Source organism: Eubalaena glacialis, chromosome 10 (genome assembly GCF_028564815.1).
Source record: "Eubalaena glacialis isolate mEubGla1 chromosome 10, mEubGla1.1.hap2.+ XY, whole genome shotgun sequence".
NCBI lineage: Eukaryota > Metazoa > Chordata > Mammalia > Artiodactyla > Balaenidae > Eubalaena > Eubalaena glacialis.
The window spans coordinates 37,872,692-37,891,961 of NC_083725.1; the positions used below are offsets into that span (position 1 = coordinate 37,872,692).

The window sequence follows — 19,270 nt, forward strand, 5'->3', positions numbered from 1 at the left end:
TTCGAACCCTTGTCCCCTGCATTGGCAGGCAGATTCTTAACCACTATGCCACCAGGGAAGCCCTCTAACTCATTTTATAATCCTTCACCAGATTAACCTCCTTAAAGCACAGTTGTCACTGATCAGAAGCCAACATAGAGAGGTAGAAAGACAGCCCCAACTCAACTAGATGTGTGACGCTGGGCAAATCACTTATGCTTTCTCAGCCTGTTCATTCCTTTGTAAAATGATACCTTCCTTATTGGAGTGTTGTCAAGATGATGAAATTATAATATTGTTCTAAGCACTTTACACTTATTACTTCACTAATCCTTGCAACATTATGAGGTATGTACTATGATTATCTTCCTTTCATAAATAAGAAAATTGAGACATAAAATGACAGTAACTTAACGAAAGTCCTAAAGCTAGGAAGTCACAATCCTGGACTGGCACCCAGGCCATCTGGTTTTAGAGAGGCTCTTGCTTGACACACAGTTGGTACAAAACAAACCATCTTCCCAGATACATGAGCTGATTTTTCCCACATCTTCCAGATATATGAGGCAATTTCCCCCTCTTTGCATAAGCTAGATAGAGTTAGGTTTCTGACACTTAATACTGAAAAAATCTTAATACATCTGCCAACTGGTTGGCTTCACCTTTGGTGGCTATTAGGGAGGCACAGGAGAGTCTCTGAATACCAAGAAATCAAACTTTTCATGCAAAACTTGTCACTTATAAATACATGCAAAACATTTTGTTTAATGGAACAAAGATAGAAAGCTTAACAAAGGTATATTACTCAATTATATTCTCTGAGCAAACACTCAAAAACATAGCCAGACTAATCAAGAAAAAAAGGGAGACATCTCAAATCAATAAAATTAGAAATGAAAAAGAAGTTACAACTGACATGATAGAAATACAAGGGATCATAAGAGAGTACTATAAGGAACTATATGCCAATAAAATGGACAACCTAGAAGAAATGGACAAATTCTTAGAAAGGTACAACCTTCCAAGATTGAACCAGGAAGAAATAGAAAATATGAACAGATCAATCACAAGTACTGAAATTGAAACTGTGATTAAACAACTCCCAACAAAAAAAAGTCCAGGACCAGATGACTCCATAGGCGAATTCTATCAAACATTTAGAGAAGATTTAACACCTATCCTTCTGAATTTCTTCCAGAAAATTGTTGAGGCAGGAACACCCCCAAGCTCATTCTATAAGGCCACTATCACCCTGATACCAAAACCAAATATACCACAAAAAAAGAAAATTACAGGCCAATATTACTGATGAACATAGATACAAAAATCCTCAACAAAATACTAGCAAACAGAATCCAACAACACATTAAAAGGATCGTACACCATGATCAAGTGTGATTTATCCCAGGGATGCAAGGATTCTTCAATATCCACAAATCAATCAGTGTTATACACTGTATTAAAAACTGAAGAATAAAAACCATATGATCATCTCAATAGATGCAGAAAAAGCTTTCAACAAAATTCAACACTGATTTATGATAATAACTCTTCAGAAAGTGGATGTAGAGGAAACCTGCCTCAAAGTAATAAAGGCCATATATAACAAACCCATAGTAAACATGATTCTCATTCATGAAAAACTGAGAGCATTTGCTCTAAGATCAGGAACAAGACACGGAGGTCCACTCTCACCAGTTTTATTCAACATAGTTTTGGAAGTCCTAGCCACAACAAACAGAGAAGAAAAAAAAATGAAAGGAATCCAGATTGGAAAAGAAGAAGTAAAACCATCACTGTTTGCAGATGACATGATACTATACATAGAAAATCCTAAGGATGCTACCATAAAACTTCTAGAGCTCATCAATGAATTCGGTAAAGTAGCAGGATACAAAATTAATGCACAGAAATCTCTTTCATTCCTATGCACTAACAATGAAAGATCAGAAAGAGAAATTAAGGAAACAATCCCATTTACCCTTGCATCAAGAAGAATAAAATACCTAGGAATAAACCTACCTAAGGACGCATAAGACTGTACTCAGAAAACTGTAAGATACTGATGAAAGAAATCAAAGATGACACAAACAGATGGAGAGATATAATATGTTCTTGGATTGGAAAAATCAATATTGTGAAAATGACTATATAGATTCAGTGCAATCCCTCTAAAATTACCAATGACATTTTTCAGAGTTAGAACAAAAAATTTTACAATTTGTATGGTAACACAAAAAACCCCTAATAGCCAAAGCAATCTTGAGAAAGAAAAACAAAGTTGGAGGAATCAGGCTCCCTGACTTCAAACTATACTACAAAGCTACAGTAATCAAGACAGTATGGTACTGGCACAAAACAAAAATATAGATCAATGGAACAGGATAGAATGTGCAGAGATAAACCCACACACCGATGGTCACCTAATCTATGACAAAAGAGGCAAGAATATACCATGGAGAAAAGACAGCCTCTTCAATAAGTGGTGCTGGGAAAACTGGACAGTTACATGTAAAAGAATGAAATTAGAACACTTCCTAACACCATACACAAAAATAAACTCAAAATGGATCAAAGACCTAAATGTAGGATCGCACACTATAAAACTCTTAGAGGAAAACATAGGAAAAACACTCTTTGACATAAATCACAGCAAGATCTTTTTTGACCCACCTCCTAGAGTGATGAAAATAAAAACAAAAATAAGCAAATGGGACCTAGTTAAACTTAAAAGCTTTTGCAGAGCAAAGGAAACCATAAACAAAATGAAAAGACAACCCTCAGAATGGGAGAAAATATTTGTAAATGAAGCGACTGACAAGGGATTAATCTCCAAAAGATACAAACAGCACATGCAGCTCAATATTAAAAAAACAAAAAACCCAATCCAAAAATGGGCAGAAGACCTAAATAGACATTTCTCCAAAGAAGACATACAGATGTCCAAAAGGCACATGAAAAGATGCTCAAGAGAGCTAATTTTTAGAGAAATGCAAATCAAAACTACAATGAGGTATCACGTCACACCAGTCAGAATGGCCATCATCAAAAAATCTAGAAACAGTAAATGCTGGAGAGGGTGTGGAGAAAAGGGAATGCTCCTACACTGTTGGTGGGAATGTAAATTGGTGCAACCACTATGGAGAGCAGTATGGAGGTTCCTCAAAAAACTAAAAATAGAACTACCATATGACCCAGCAATCCCACTCCTGGGCTATACCAAGAGAAAATAATTCAAAAGGCTACATGCACCCCAATGTTCATTGAAGCACTATTTACAATAACCAGGACATGGTAGCAACCTAAATGTCCATAGACAGAGGAATGAATGAAGAAGATGTGGTACATATATATAATAAACTAATACTCAGCCATAAAAAAGAATAAAATAATGCCATTTGCAGCAACATGGAATGACCTAGAGATTGTCATACTGAGTGAAGTAAGTCAGACAGAGAAGAGCAAATATCATATGATATTGCTTATATATGGAATCTAAAAAATATGGTACAAATGAAGTTATTTACAAAACAGAAATAGAGTCACGGATGTAGAAAACAAACTTATGGTTACGGGGGGTGGGTGGGGGGAAGACGGGTAGGGATAAATTGGGAGATTGGGATTGACATATACATGCTACTATATGTAAAACAGATAACTAATAAGGACCTACTCTACAGCACAGGAAACTGTACGCAATACTCTGTGATGTCTGGATTCCTTTTGGGGAAGGAATCCAAAAAGAGTGGATATATGTATATGTATAACTGATTCACTTTGCTGTACGCCTGAAATTAATACAACATTGTAAATCAACTATACTCCAAGAAAAAATTTTAAAAATTATGTACAATCTGAGACTCAAAGGAGATTAGTTAGTGTTTCTTAAGTCCCAGTACTAGTAAACAGTGCTGTTCTGATTTTAATTTAGTTCTGATGGACTCAAAAGCCCATTTTCTTTCTTCTACCACAACTGTCATCAAGATGAATGGTGAAATCCATACTTCTCCCTTTTTTGTAAGCAAAGCCACCTTTGAAGCAGGTGTCACATTTCAGGAAATGAAATTAAGTTTAGAATCTAGAATAATTATACCCACAGTTTGAATTTGAATCTCACATCTATATTTTTTTCTGCTGCAGTTTCTGTTGTCTTTAATGATCATCTAAATTTATTCTTCCCATTGCAATATTTAGCAACTAAGAGTATTTAGAAAGTTTGTTTCCTTATTAAAGTGTCAGAAGTACACAATGAATTCATAATGTCAAGGCAATAGCTGTTATTTTAGTCTAAAATACAGAGGAAAAGGTCATTGCTTTTCTTATGAGCTTAACATATGTTCTTGATGACACGCCAGAGTTCTATTGGTGAAAAACTATCGTAAGCTTTGAAAGCCAGTTATTTATATTTAGGAGAATATCATTCTCCCTTTGGGTGTAGCTGATTGTTTAAAATAGAAATTAATATTTTTATTCATGTATTTTATATTTTAGAATAAGCTTTGCTTTAAAAAAGTACTACATGTGTGCATTGAAAATTTTAATTTCACTGGATATGAGTTGTGCAATCATGAAATTGACAGGAAAAGAGCTGTCGATACTTTTAATTTTGTTATGTAGATATAAATACTATAGGTCATAGTGTGACTACTTATAATTGTTTAACTCATTTTCATTTTGCATTTTTCTTTATAAAATTTTATTTATTTATTTATTTATTGGCTGCGTTGGGTCTTTGTTTCTGTGTGCGGGCTTTCTCTAGTTGCGGTGAGCAGGGGCTACCCTTCATTGCGGTGCGCAGACTTTTCATTGCAGTGGCTTCTCTTGTTGCGGAACATGGGCTCTAGGTGTGCGGGCTTCAGTAGTTGCGGCATACTGGCTCAGTAGTTGTGGCGCATGGGCTTAGTTGCTCCCTGGCATGTGGGATCTTCCCAGACCAGGGCTCGAACCCCTGTCCCCTGCATTGGGAGGTGGATTCTTAACCACTGTGCCACCAGGGAAGTCCGCATTTTGCATCTTCAAGCCACTGCTCTGAGTTTATTGATGTTGATCAAGTGGTCACTTGATGGTCACTTTTAAATTGGCATCAGGGTGCTCTTGAGCTGTGTATGAGAAAGCTGTTCATTAATTTTCTCTTTCTGCATATGTGTAGCTCCTAAAAATAAAAGACTAGACCATTTTATCCAAATAAATTTAATTTTGTTTAAAGCAAATGTATATTGTGAATGATTAGATAATAATCAATGCATTTGAAATCTGCTATTAATTTAGGGACTTAAATATGTCTAAAATAAACTGGTAGACAATAAAATACTTACAATGAATGGGAATTAAAACGAGGAAATATCCTGAATCTGCAAGCGTAAATTTCTGTTGTTTCTGTAGGAACCTCAGATATGTAAATGAGTACAGTTAACAATTAAGTTGAATGAAAACATTAATGTTTTAGTAACTTGGAAGAGATAAGCATACTGTCTAGTAAAGTTTGGTTTGTATCATTGCTGGAAACCTATTTTCTTTAATAATCAAAGAATTATTTTGAGGTCTATCTTTTTTATTTGGATATTCAGGATTAAGCTAAGTAACCGTGAAGGAAATTAATTAAAACAATTTTAGAACTGAGCTAGAGAAGAAAAACTAGATCCTAGAGTCTTGATAAAGGTGGTTGGAACATTCTTTTTCATCAATAAAAAAGAAGTACAATTCTTGGATAACAATCATCATATGGAAGAGGGTTTCTGGGGTTACCAAAAAATGGCATGTGATTTTGGGTTAAAGACACAGCCTTACTGATCTTTCACAGAAATCATGGTTCAAATATCAAATACATTGTCTGTTGAAACTACCTTCTGCAAAACTGACATTCTTTCAACTTTGGGCATGATTATTTACTAGAGAAAAATGTTTAGCTCTCCCTGAAGCTTCATCATATTTATATTTAGAATTATCATTAAAAATAGTATTTTTCAGGATAAAGAAGATGTGGTACATATATACAATGGAATACTACTCAGCCATAAAAAAGAATGAAATAATGTCATTGGCTGCAACATGGATGGAACTAGAGATGATCATACTAAGTGAAGTAAGTCAGAAAGAGAAAGAAAAATACCATATGATATCAGATATATGTGGAATCTAAAATATGACAAAAATGAACTTATCTATGAAACAGAAAAAGGCTAACAGACTGTATAGCACAGGGCACTATATTCAATATCCTGTGATAAACCATAATGGAAAAGAATATAAAAATAAAATGTATATATATGTTTAGCTGAATCATTTTGCTGTACAGCAGAAATTAACACATTGTAAATCAAATATACTTCAATAAAAAAATAGTATGAGGTATCTGGAAAAATTAAGAAAGGCACTAAGATAAAAAGCTCAGTGAGGTGTCATGATGGGTTCATATTTTTCAACAACATTCTGTTTGGAAATCTTTTACTGACCAGTTTAGTTTCATAGAGTAAACTATATTTTTTGGTTATAAGAAGGAGTTTTAGATACTGCACATCCATATATTAACTAATAAATTTTCAGCCCATCATGTTCATGCCTACCAGAATTGTCTCTCTGGAAAACCAAATTACATATACATTGCCCTGATTGAAAAGCAGGATTCCCTTTTATCTTGTAGGTGCAACTATAATATCCTTAATATAACTTACAACCCTCTAGTCACAAAATCCTCCAGATTTTCATTTCTCTACTTATTCTACCACACTACCCTTTAGTTACAACTGCTCCTCATTGCTCTCCAAACCCTCAGACCATTCATTCTCTGCCTTTTCTGTCCCTGCCTTTTCCAGCTGATTTAAATTCATGAGCACTAATATTAAATTGGTTGCAATCCTACTGCATTTTTCTGGTTCACTCACCCAGGTGACTATTCCATACCTTTCCTTCTCTCCTCCAACCTCTAATGCCTCATTCTCCATCCTTATTCTAATCTGATTACCTTGTTCCTTATACAACTGAAAACAGCAGAATCATTCAGAAGCTCCCCTTATCACATCCACCCACCTGGCTACATCTGTCCCCTTCACTCTGCCTTCCCTCCTGCTACTAAAGAGGAAGTGTCTATGTTCCTGCCTAAGTTCAGTCCCTTTGTCTGTACATTAGATTCAATTCCTTCTCTCTTATTTAAGATGTTACTTGGGCAATTGCCACCTCTTTGGCATACGCATTTCCCCATCTTGACTGCATCATTCACCAAAACATAGAAACATGTCGTTGCTTTTCCCACTACAAAACATACACACACACACACACACGCACACACACACACACAATCCTCTCTTGATCCCATCCCTTACCCTTAGATACTGTCCCCTGTTTCTGTTCCCCTTTTCTGCAAAATCTTGAGATACCTTCATTATCTCCAATTTTTCTCAACCATTAACTCTAGAACTCACTCAAATGAGGCTTTTGCTCTACTCTGCCACTAAAGGTTTTTGTTTGTTTGTTTTGTTTTGTTTTTTTTGTTTGCTTAAAGGTCACCAAAGACCATCATATTGCTAAGTCCTTGGGCAGTAGTAGTGTTCATTCTTCATTCTCAGTGCTCATCTTACTTGACCTATCAGGAATATTTAACTCAGTGCAAATGCTCTGTGTTAAGGGCTGGATTTTTGTGTGCCCCACCCCCATATGTTGAAACTATGCCTTCCAATATGATGGTATTAGGAAGTGGGGCATTTGGAAAGTGATTAGAATTAGGTGAGGTCATGAGGGTGATGTCCTTATGGATGGGATCAATGTCCTTATAAAAATCATGAGAGAGCTTGCTTCCTTTCTCTGCTTCTGTCATATTAGGATACAATGAGAAATCTGCAATCCAGAAGAGGGCTCTCACCAAAACTTGTCCATGCCTGCATCTTAGAGTGAGACTTCCAGACTCCAGAACTGTGAGAAATGTGTTGTTCATAAGCCACCTTGTCTATGCATTCTGTTAATAGTAGCCAGAACTGACTAAGACACTCTCTCTTTTTTTTTTTTTTTTAAACATCTTTATTGAAGTATAATTGCTTTACAATGGTGTGCTAGCTTCTGCTTTACAACAAAGTGAATCAGTTACACATATACATATGTTGCCATATCTCTTCCCTCTTGCATCTCCCTCCCTCCCACCCTCCCTATCCCACCCCTCTAGGTGGTCACAAAGCACCGAGCTGATCTCCCTGTGCTATGCGGCTGCTTCCCACTAGTTATCTATTTTACATTTGGTAGTGTATATATGTCCATGACACTCTCTCACCCTGTCACATCTTACCCTTCCCCCTCCCCATATCCTCAAGTCCATTCTCTAGTAGGTCTGTGTCTTTATTCCCATCTTGCCACTAGGTTCTTCATGACCTCTTTTTTTTTTTTTTCCCTTAGATTCCATATATATGTGTTAGCATACTGTATTTGTTTTTCTCTTTCTGACTTACTTCACTCTGTATGACAGACTCTAACTCCATCCACCTCATTACAAACACCTCCATTTCATTTCTTTTTATGGCTGAGTAATATTCCATTGTATATATGTGCCACATCTTCTTTATCCATTCATCTGATGATGGACACCTAGGTTGCTTCCATGTCCTGGCTATTGTAAACAGAGCTGCAATGAATATTTTGGTACATGACTCTTTCTGAATTATGGTTTTCTCAGGGTATATGCCCAGTAGTGGGATTGCTGGGTCATATGGTAGTTCTATTTTTAGTTTTTTAAGGAACCTCCATACTGTTCTCCATAGTGGCTGTATCAATTTACATTCCCACCAACAGTGCAAGAGTGTTCCCTTTTCTCCACACCCTCTCCAGCATTTATTGTTTCTAGATTTTTTGATGATGGCCATTCTGACCGGTGTGAGATGATACCTCATTGTAGTTTTGATTTGCATTTCTCTAATGATTAATGATGTTGAGCATTCTTTCATGTGTCTGTTGGCAATCTGTATCTCTTCTTTGGAGAAATGTCTATTTAGGTCTTCTGCCCATTTTTGGATTGGGTTGTTTGTTTTTTTGTTATTGAGCTGCATGAGCTGCTTGTAAATCTTGGAGATTAATCCTTTGTCCGTTGCTTCATTTGCAAATATTTTCTCCCATTCTGAGGGTTGTCTTTTGGTCTTGTTTATGGTTTCCTTTGCTGTGCAAAAGCTTTTAAGTTTCATTAGGTCCCATTTGTTTATTTGTGTTTTTATTTCCATTTCTCTAGGACCTGGGTCAAAAAGGATCTTGCTGTGACTTATGTCATACAGTGTTCTGCCTATGTTTTCCTCTAAGAGTTTGATAGTGTCTGGCCTTACACTTAGGTCTTTAATCCATTTTGAGTTTATTTTTTTTTTTATTTTCTGAAAATACTAGGTTTTATTCACCTCCCTGTGGTAACCAATAACCATACTATTAGTTAATAAGATTTCTTTATAGTAACTGTCACCTGAAATACAAAAATCCATTAACAATCTAAGTTATCAGGTGTGGTCTTACTGGAAATTCTTAACCATATAGTTGTCTTGACAAGTGTTGTTTTTTAAACGATGAATTGTCTTAGTATAAGTCACTGTATTTCTGTAACAAAGTAATGAAAGGCACAGCTAGTGCAAGCGACCTTAAACCCATTCAACTACCCGCTGAAAAAATACTTTGGTTCTTCAGGAAAAAAATTAGCAAGACAAAAAATCTGGTTCATTTCACAGTTCTGTTCATTTTCATAACTGTAATCTAATAGTTACAAGATAAAAATACTCCAGGAAGAACCAAATATGTAGCAATGAACAAACATGCGTGAGAGAATTTGTGCATTCAATGTATCTAGCAGAAAAACTAGTTAAAATGCTAAGTAGAACAAATTTGGTCTTTAAAATATCAGTTCCTTTCCTTTAAAAAAAAACTTGAGTCTACCAAGAAAATACAAAAACATAAGGCTGTAAGTAAATAATAGTTGTGTTTAGGCTATTACAGTGCAGGTTATCCTCAAGGCCACATACATCCTGCTTCACTGCTGCTTGCACTCTGCTGGGTTTTGATCCTTCTTTGGGTCATAGTCTGGATCATTTTCCTCATCTCCTTCTTCTTCCCCTTCCTCATCCGCTTCTTCACCTTCTTCATCATAATCATCATCATCATCTTCAATAGCTTCTCCAGTAAAGTATAACACTGATCTTGGGATTATGCGCTCACGTAAAAAGTGACCAATTTCAAAGTCCGCAGCAAGGATAGCTTCAGCATCATCATCCAGATCTCCACTCTCAGGAACTTCAGGAGGGGCAAAAAAATTAAAGAAAGAGTCATTAGAAACTGTTTTGGTCACAGTACGAACTGTCCCACGTCCCTTGTGTTTCTGCTTCTTCTTAATGGTTTTCAAAGTGACATTCTTCCCTTTTTTCCAATCTATCTGGCACCCTGTACAACCCATAATTTCTGGTCCATCAAAAGAAAAAGGATCAGAATCATCTGGTTCTGACCTCATCCTATATGTCTTTGTCAACACTTCATTTGTGAAATATTCATTGGGTTCAAAGTGAAATTCTAAGACAAAACTCATAGGCTGACCAGCATCTGAGAATTTCACTTTAATATCTTTCAAGTGCTTCAGAATAGGTTCATCATGTTCCTGAACCATATCACTGAGCAAGTCAACATTCTTAAAAACGGTCAACCAAAATTCAGGAATTCCTTTGGGGTCTTCTTTTTCTTCATCTTTTTTCTCATCTTCAATCTTGGCCTTTTCTTTTAGCTCCTCCGAAATTTCATCTTCCTCATCTGGTTTCCATTCACATTCTTCTTCTGTAGGTTCATAAATGGCATTAATGATCTCAAATCGCTTATCAAACAGAGATTGATAGAGAACAGCATACTTTCTTTCAAGATCATGAACTTCCTCATAGAACTTGGCTTCTATCTGTGCACATTTAACTTGAAGGTTTTTGAGAGCATTCACGCGTCTTTTAACTACCCTAGGCAAGCTTTCAATGTATCCTGTTGGTGTTTCTACCAGACCATCAAGTCTTTCTTGAAGGGCTGCAAGAATCTGAGGATTTTGCATCATCTGAACAGTCAGCTGACGCGCTTTGATTTTTGTTTCTTCACCAGTTTCTTCTTCTTCTACTTCTTCAACATCATCCAAATCTTGATCAAGTTCAGACTGTTCTTTGTTGTCGATGTCTGCCATGTTGTATGAGCGCCAAATATCGGTGGCTAGCATGGGGAGCCAGGCGGCCGGAGCTGCGCAGGCAGTGACTCAGGGCGGCGGCGGGAGGAGCAGAAGGCGGCGCGGCGATCAGATGGCGCTAAAAAAGCTTGAGTTTATTTTTGTGTATGGTGTTAGGGAGTGTTCTAATTTCATACTTTTACATGTACCTGTCCAATTTTCCCAGCACCACTTATTGAAGAGGCTGTCGTTTCTCCACTGTATATGCTTGCCTCCTTTATCAAAGATAAGGTGACCATATGTGCGTGGGCTTATCTCTGGGCTTTCTATCCTGTTCCATTGATCTATATTTCTGTTTTTGTGCCAGTACCAAACTGTCTTGATTACTGTAGCTTTGTAATATAGTCTGAAGTCAGGGAGCCTGATTCCTCCAGCTACATTTTTCGTTCTCAAGATTGCTTTGGCTATTCAGGGTCTTTTGTGTTTCCATACAAATTGTGAAATTTTTTGTTCTAGTTCTGTGAAAAATGCCAGTGGTAGTTTGATAGGGATTGCATTGAATCTGTAGATTGCTTTGGGTAGCAGAGTCATTTTCACAATGTTGATTCTTCCAATCCAAGAACATGGTATATCTCTCCATCTATTTGTATCATCTTTAATTTCTTTCATCAGTGTCCTATAATTTTCTGCATACAGGTCTTTTGTCTCCTTAGGTAGGTTTATTCCTAGGTATTTTATTCTTTTTGTTGCAATGGTAAACGGGAGTGTTTTCTTAATTTCACTTTCAGATTTTTCATCATTAGTATACAGGAATGCAAGAGATTTCTGTGCATTAATTTTGTATCCTGCTACTTTACCAAATTCATTGATTAGCTCTAGTAGTTTTCTGGTAGCATCTTTTGGATTCTCTATGTATAGTATCATGTCATCTGCAAACAGTGACAGCTTTACTTCTTCTTTTCCGATTTGGATTCCTTTTATTTCTTTTTCGTCTCTGATTGCTGTGGCTAACACTTCCAAAACTATGTTGAATAATAGTGGTGAGAGTGGGCAACCTTGTCTTGTTCCTGATCTTAGTGGAAATGGTTTCAGTTTTTCACCATTGAGGACAATGTTGGCTGTGGGTTTGTCATATACGGCCTTTATTATGTTGAGGAAAGTTCCCTCTATGCCTACTTTCTGCAGGACTTTTATCATAAATGGGTGTTGAATTTTGTCGAAAGCTTTCTCTGCATCTATTGAGATGATCATATGGTTTTTCTCCTTCAATTTGTTAATATGATGTATCACGTTGATTGATTTGCGTATATTGAAGAATCCTTGCATTCCTGGAATAAACCCCACTTGATCATGGTGTATGATCCTTTTAATGTGCTGTTGGATTCTGTTTGCTAGTATTTTGTTGAGGATTTTTGCATCTATGTTCATCAGTGATATTGGCCTGTAGTTTTCTTTCTTTGTGACATCTTTGCCTGGTTTTGGTATCAGGGTGATGGTGGCCTCGTAGAATGAGTTGGGGAGTGTTCCTCCCTCTGCAATATTTTGGAAGAGTTTGAGAAGGATAGGTGTTAGCTCTTCTCTAAATGTTTGATAGAATTCGCCTGTGAAGCCATCTGGTCCTGGGCTTTTGTGTGTTGGAAGATTTTTAATAACAGTTTCAATTTCAGTGCTTGTGATTGGTCTGTTCATATTTTCTATTTCTTCCTGGTTCAGTCTCGGCAGTTGTGCATTTCTAAGAATTTGTCCGTTTCTTCCAGGTTGTCCATTTTATGGGCATAGAGTTGCTTGTAGTAATCTCTTATGATCGTTTGTATTTCTGCAGTGTCAGTGGTTACTTCTCCTTTTTCATTTCTAATTCTATTAATTTGAGTCTTCTCCTTTTTTCTCTTGATGAGTCTGGCTAATGGTTTATCAATTTTGTTTATCTTCTGAAAGAACCAGCTTTTAGTTTCATTGATTTTTGCTATTGTTTCCTTCATTTCTTTTTCATTTATTTCTGATCTGATCTTTATGATTTCTTTCCTTCTGCTAGCTTTGGGGTTTTTTTGTTCTTCTTTCTCTAATTGCTTTAGGTGCAAGGTTAGGTTGTTTATTCGAGATGTTTCCTGTTTCTTGATGTAGGCTTGTATTGCTATAAACTTCCCTCTTAGAACTGCTTTTGCTGCATCCCATAGGTTTTGGATCGTCGTGTCTCCATTGTCATTTGTTTCTAGGTATTTTTTGATTTCCCCTTTGATTTCTTCAGTGATCACTTCGTTATTAAGTAGTGTATTGTGTAGCCTCCATGTGTTTGTATTTTTTACAGATCTTTTCCTGTAATTGATATCTAGTCTCATAGCGTTGTGGTCGGAAAAGATACTTGATACGATTTCAATTTTTTTAAATTTACCAAGGCTTGATTTGTGACCCAAGATATGATCTATCCTGGAGAATGTTCCATGAGCACTTGAGAAAAATGTGTATTCTGTTGTTTTTGGGTGGAATGTCCTATAAATATCAATTAAGTCCATCTTGTTTAATGTATCATTTAAAGCTTATGTTTCCTTATTTATTTTCATTTTGGATGATCTGTCCATTGGTGAAAGTGGGGTGTTAAAGTCCCCTACTATGATTGTGTTACTGTCGATTTCCCCTTTTATGGCTGTTAGTATTTGCCTTATGTATTGAGGTGCTCCTATGTTGGGTGCATAAATATTTACAATTGTTATACCTTCCTCTTGGATCGATCCCTTGATCATTATATAGTGTCCATCTTTGTCTCTTGTAATTGTCTTTATTTTAAAGTCTATTTTGTCTGATATGAGAATTGCTACTCCAGCTTTCTTTTGATTTCCATTTGCATGGAATATCTTTTTCCATCCCCTCACTTTCAGTCTGTATGTGTCCTTAGGTCTGAAGTGGGTCTCTTGTAGACCGCATGTATACCAGTCATGTTTTTGGATCCATTCAGCCAGTCTGTGTCTTTTGGTTGGAGCATTTAATCCATTTACAGTTAAAGTAATTATTGATATGTATGTTCTTATTACCATTTTCTTAATTGTTTTGGGTTTGTTATTGTAGGTGTTTTCCTTCTCTTGTGTTTCCTGCCTAGAGAAGTTCCTTTAGCATTTGTCGTAAAGCTGGTTTGGTGGTGCTGAACTCTCTCAGCTTTTGCTTGTCTGTAAAGGTTTTAATTTCTCCATCAAATCTGAATGAGATCCTTGCTGGGTAGAGTAATCTTGGTTGTAGGTTTTTCTCCTTCATCACTTTAAGTATATCCTGCCACTCCCTTCTGGCTTGCAGAGTTTCTGCTGAAAGATCAGCTGTTAACCTTATGGGGATGCCCTTGTGTGTTATCTGTTGTTTTTCCCTTGCTGCTTTTAATATGTTTTCTTTATATTTAATTTTTGATAGTTTGATTAATATGTGTCTTGGTGTGTTTCTCCTTGGATTTATCCTGTATGGGACTCTCTGTGCTTCCAGGACTTGATTAACTATTTCCTTTCCCATATTAGGGAAGTTTTCAACTATAATCTCTTCAAATATTTTCTCAGTCCCTTTCTTTTTCTCTTCGTCTTCTGGGACCCCTATAATTCGAATGTTGGTGCGTTTAATGTTGTCCCAGAGGTCTCTGAGACTGTCCTCAGTTCTTTTCATTCTTTTTTCTTTATTCTGGTCTGCAGTAGTTATTTCCACCATTTTATCTTCCAGGTCACTTATCCGTTCTTCTGCCTCAGTTATTCTGCTATTGATCCCATCTAGAGTATTTTTAATTTCATTTATTGTGCTTGTCATCGTTTCTTGGTTCCTCTTTAGTTCTTCTACGTCCTTGTTAAATGTTTCTTGCATTTTGTCTATTCTATTTCCAAGACTTTGGATCATCCTTACTATCATTATTCTGAATTCTTTTTCAGGTAGACTACCTATTTCCTCTTCATTTGTTAGGTCTGGTGTGTTTTGACCCTGCTCCTTCATCTGCTGTGTGTTTTTCTGTCTTCTCATTTTGCTTATCTTACTGTGTTTGGGGTCTCCTTTTCACAGGCTGCAGGTTCGTAGTTCCCGTTGTTTTTGGTATCTGTCCCCAGTGGCTAAGGTTGGTTCAGTGGGTTGTGTAGGTTTCCTGGTGGAGGGAACTAGTGCCTGTGTTCTGGTGGGTGAGGCTGGATGTTGTCTTTCTGGTGGGTTCGTCCACGTCTGGTGGTGTGTTTTGGGGTGTCTGTGGCCTTATTATGATTTTAGGCAGCCTCTCTGTTAATGGATGGGGCTGTGTTCCTCTCTTGCTAGTTGTTTGGCATAGGGTGTCCAGCACTGTAGCTTGCTGGTCGTTGAGTGAAGCTGGGTCTTGATGTTGAGATGGAGATCTGTGAGAGATTTTCGCCGTTTGGTATTACGTGGAGCTGGGAGGTCTCTTGTGGACCAGTGTCCTGAAGTTGGCTCTCCCACCTCAGAGGCACAGCCCTGATGCCTGGCTGGAGCACCAAGAGCCTTTCATCCACACGGCTCAGAATAAAAGGGAGAAAAAATGGAAAGAAAGAAAAAAAGAGGATAAAATAAAATAAAATAAAGCAATTACAATAAAAAATAAGAAAAAAAATTATTAAGAGTAAATTTATTAAGAAAAAAAAATTTTTTTTAATTTTTAAAAATAGATTTATTAATTTTTTATACTAAAAATAAGAAAAAAATTATTTAGAAAAAATTTATTAAGAAAAAAATTTTTTAATTTTTTAAAATAAAAAATATGAAAAAACTTATTAAAAATTTTTTAAAAAATAGAAAATAAGGAAAAAATTATTAAGAAAACATTTATTAGGGAAAACAAAAAATTTTTTTAAGCCAAAAAAAAAAAAAAAAAAAAACGGACGGACCTAACCCTAGGACTAACGGTGAGAGCAAAGCTATACAGACAAAATCTCACCCAGAAGCATACACATCTACACTCACAAAAAAAAAGGAAAAGGGGAAAAGTTAATATATCCTGCTCCCAAAGTCCATCTCCTAAATTTGGGATGATTCGTTGTCTATTCAGGTATTCAACAGATGCAGGCACATCAAGTTGTTTGTGGAGCTTTAATCCGCTGCTTCTGAGGCTGCTGGGAGAGATTTCCCTTTCTCTTCTTTGTTCGCACAGCTCCCGGGGTTCAGCTTTGGATTTGGACCCGCCTCTGCATGTAGGTCCCCTGAGGGCGTCTGTTCCCCGCCCAGACAGAACGGGGTTAAAGGAGCAGCTGATTCGGGGGCTCTGGCTCAGTCAGGCCGGGGGGAGGGAGCGGTACGGAGGAGGCGGGGCGAGCCGGCGGCGGCAGAAGCCGGCGTGACGTTGCAGCAGCCTGAGGCGCGCCGTGCGCTCTCCCGGGGAAGTTGTCCCCGGATTACGGGAGCCTGGCAGTGGCGGGCTGCACAGGCTCCCGGGAGGGGCGGTGTGGAGAATGACCTGTGCTCGCCCACAGGCTGTTTGGTGGCGGCAGCAGCAGCCTTAGCGTCTCATGCCCGTCTCTGGGGTCCGCGCTGATAGCCGCGGCTCGCGCCCGTCTCTGGAGTTCGTTTAAGTGGCGCTCTGAATCCCCTCTCCTTCCACGCCGCGAAACAAAGAGGCAAGAAAAAGTCTCCTGCCTCTTCGGCAGCTGCAGACTTTTTCTCATGCACCCTCCCGGCTAGTTGTGGTGCGCTAGCCCCTTCAGGCTGTGTTCACGCAGCCAACCCCAGTCCTCTCCCTGGGATCCGACCGAAGCCCGCGCCTCAGCTCCCAGCCCCCGCCCGCCCCGGCGGGTGAGCAGACAAGCCTCTCGGGCTGGTGAGTGCTGCTCGGCGCCGAGCCTCTGTGCGGGAATCTCTCCATTTTTCCCTCTGCGTCCCTGTTGCTGTGGGATCCGCGCTGATAGCCGCGGCTCGCGCCCGTCTCTGGAGCTCGTTTAGGCGGCGCTCTGAATCCCCTCTCCTTGCGCGCCGCGAAACAAAGAGGCAAGAAAAATTCTCTTGCCTCTTTGGCAGCTGCAGTCTTTTTCCCGGACTCCCTCCCGGCTAGCACCGAAGCCCGAGCCCCAGCTCCCAGGCCCCGCCCGCCCCGGCGGCTGAGCAGACAAGCCTCTCGGGCTGGTGAGTGCTGGTCGGCACCGCTCCTCTGTGCGGGAATCTCCACTTTGCCCTCCGCACCAATGTGGCTGCGCTCTCCTCCGTGGCTCCGAAGCTTCCCCCCTCTGCTACCCGCAGTCTCTGCCCACGAAGGGGCTTCCTAGTGTGTGGAAACCTTTCCTCCTTCACAGCTCCCTCCCACTGGTGCAGGTCCCGTCCCTATTCTTTTGTCTCTGTTATTTCTTTTTTCTTTTGCCCTACCCAAGTACGTGGGGATTTTCTTGCCTTTTGGGAGGTCTGACGTCTTCTGCCAGCGTTCAGTGGGTGTTCTGTAGGAGCAGTTCCACGTGTAGATGTATTTCTCATGTATCTGTGGGGAGGAAGGTGATCTCCGCGTCTTACTCTTCTGCCATCTTCGAAATTGCATCCCTCTCTCTTTGATACAGCTTCTTCTCTTGGTTTCCAGGAGGTAAAGTCAATCAAGTTTTCCCCCTCCTTCTCATCAGTCAATTTTTCTTAGACTCCTTTGCTGATTCTTTTCATCTCCTCAAACCCTAAGTTTTTGAGGCTCCCAGGTCCTCGGATCTCGCCTCTTCTCTTTTTATTACCACTCTCTTTAAATACACTGATGATTTCCAAATCTAAATCTCCAGGCCAGACCTCTCCCCTGAACTCACAGCTTATATTTCTCTACTTGACATCCTCGCTTGTATGTCTAACACAAAAACACATTATGTTCAAAACTAAAATCTTGATCTCTTTAAAACTTTTCTCATTCCACAGTTATCTCTCCATAGTAAATATAAATTCTACTTTTTCAAATGTTTGGGTTAAAAATCTTGGAGTTCCCTTAACTTCTCCCTTTCTCTTATACCCCACATATATATCCAGTCTGTCAGCAAGTACTGTTGGCCATACCTTTAAAATATATGTAAATCAGACCACTTTTCATTATCTCCAAAATTACCACTCTTGTTGTATCCTTGTTTTTTGCCTATTTTATTCAATATTTTACTCTTTAACAGGAAGCCAAAATGGTCCTTTTAAAACTTAAATATGATTATATGCCTCTTTCATTCAAAACTCCACATGATCTTCCAAGTTTCTCAGACTAAAAACCAAAGTTATTATCATGGCTGATGAGACTTTATATTAACTGCCTCTACCCTTACTACTTCTTTGACCTTATCTTCTATACTCTCTCCCTCTCTTATTCTGCTCCACCTATATTGACCTCCTTGCTGTTCTTCAAATACACCAAGCAAGTTTCTACCTCAGAAACTTTTCAAGAAACTTGGAAAAAATTTCCCCAGCTATAAACATGGATTACCCCCTTACCTCCCTTTGGCCCTTATGAAAATATTATCTTGTCAAGAAAGCCTTCTCTCACCACCCTAACTAAAATTACGCCTTCTTTCCTAATTTTCCATACCCATTTATTTTTTCATTTTACTCATTATAATCTATATAACATTTTGCCCAGGTTTCTGGTATATTATTTGTCTCCTTATCCCCAGTGAATGAAAAATATTGCCTGCCATATCAGTAAACAAAGGATGTTGCAGCCATCAAGCCGTCACATTACAACCACCCTGACAGTGAGCCCTGAGGGAACTCAGGAAAGAAACATAATGCCCATCATCAAATCATCAGACACTGTGGCCACCACACCCGACTTCCGACAGTGCACCCTGAGGAAACTCAAGATGAGAAGCACAGGATACTGGCCCCAAATAGCTGAGATGCATATCAAAGGAGTCATTTCAGTGAGCCCAGACTCTTGCATCTTCCCATACACAGAAAAGCGCTAAATTCCTTAACTTGAGATGTCTGGTTTTCTTTAATTAACAGTAATCTTTTGATGTCCTGACTACCTGGTCTTTGTTGCAAAAACTCCTCTATATCCTGGCTCCTCCCTTGCCTCTTTGGAGCAGTCTCTCAGAGCTATCTGAGATGCTCTGTCGTGGGCTTAAGTCCTCAATTTTGTCCACCTAATAAAACATAACTCTCAACTTTTGGGTGGTGCATTTTTTTTTCTGTCAACATCCCCATTAAATATTAACTCCATGAGGGCAGAGATTGTAGTCTGTTCTGTTAATGGCT

The 19,270-nt window shown here is 38.5% G+C and overlaps 1 protein-coding gene across 1 annotated transcript; it reads right to left on the minus strand.

Annotated features, from left to right (window-relative positions):
- Positions 1-9,350: 9,350 nt before the first annotated feature.
- LOC133099133 (nucleosome assembly protein 1-like 1) lies at positions 9,351-11,258 on the minus strand. Its single transcript, XM_061202602.1, has one exon. It carries the CDS (start codon positions 11,168-11,170, stop codon positions 9,962-9,964), a length of 1,209 nt encoding a protein of 402 aa, XP_061058585.1. The 5' UTR covers positions 11,171-11,258; the 3' UTR covers positions 9,351-9,961.
- Positions 11,259-19,270: the final 8,012 nt, after the last annotated feature.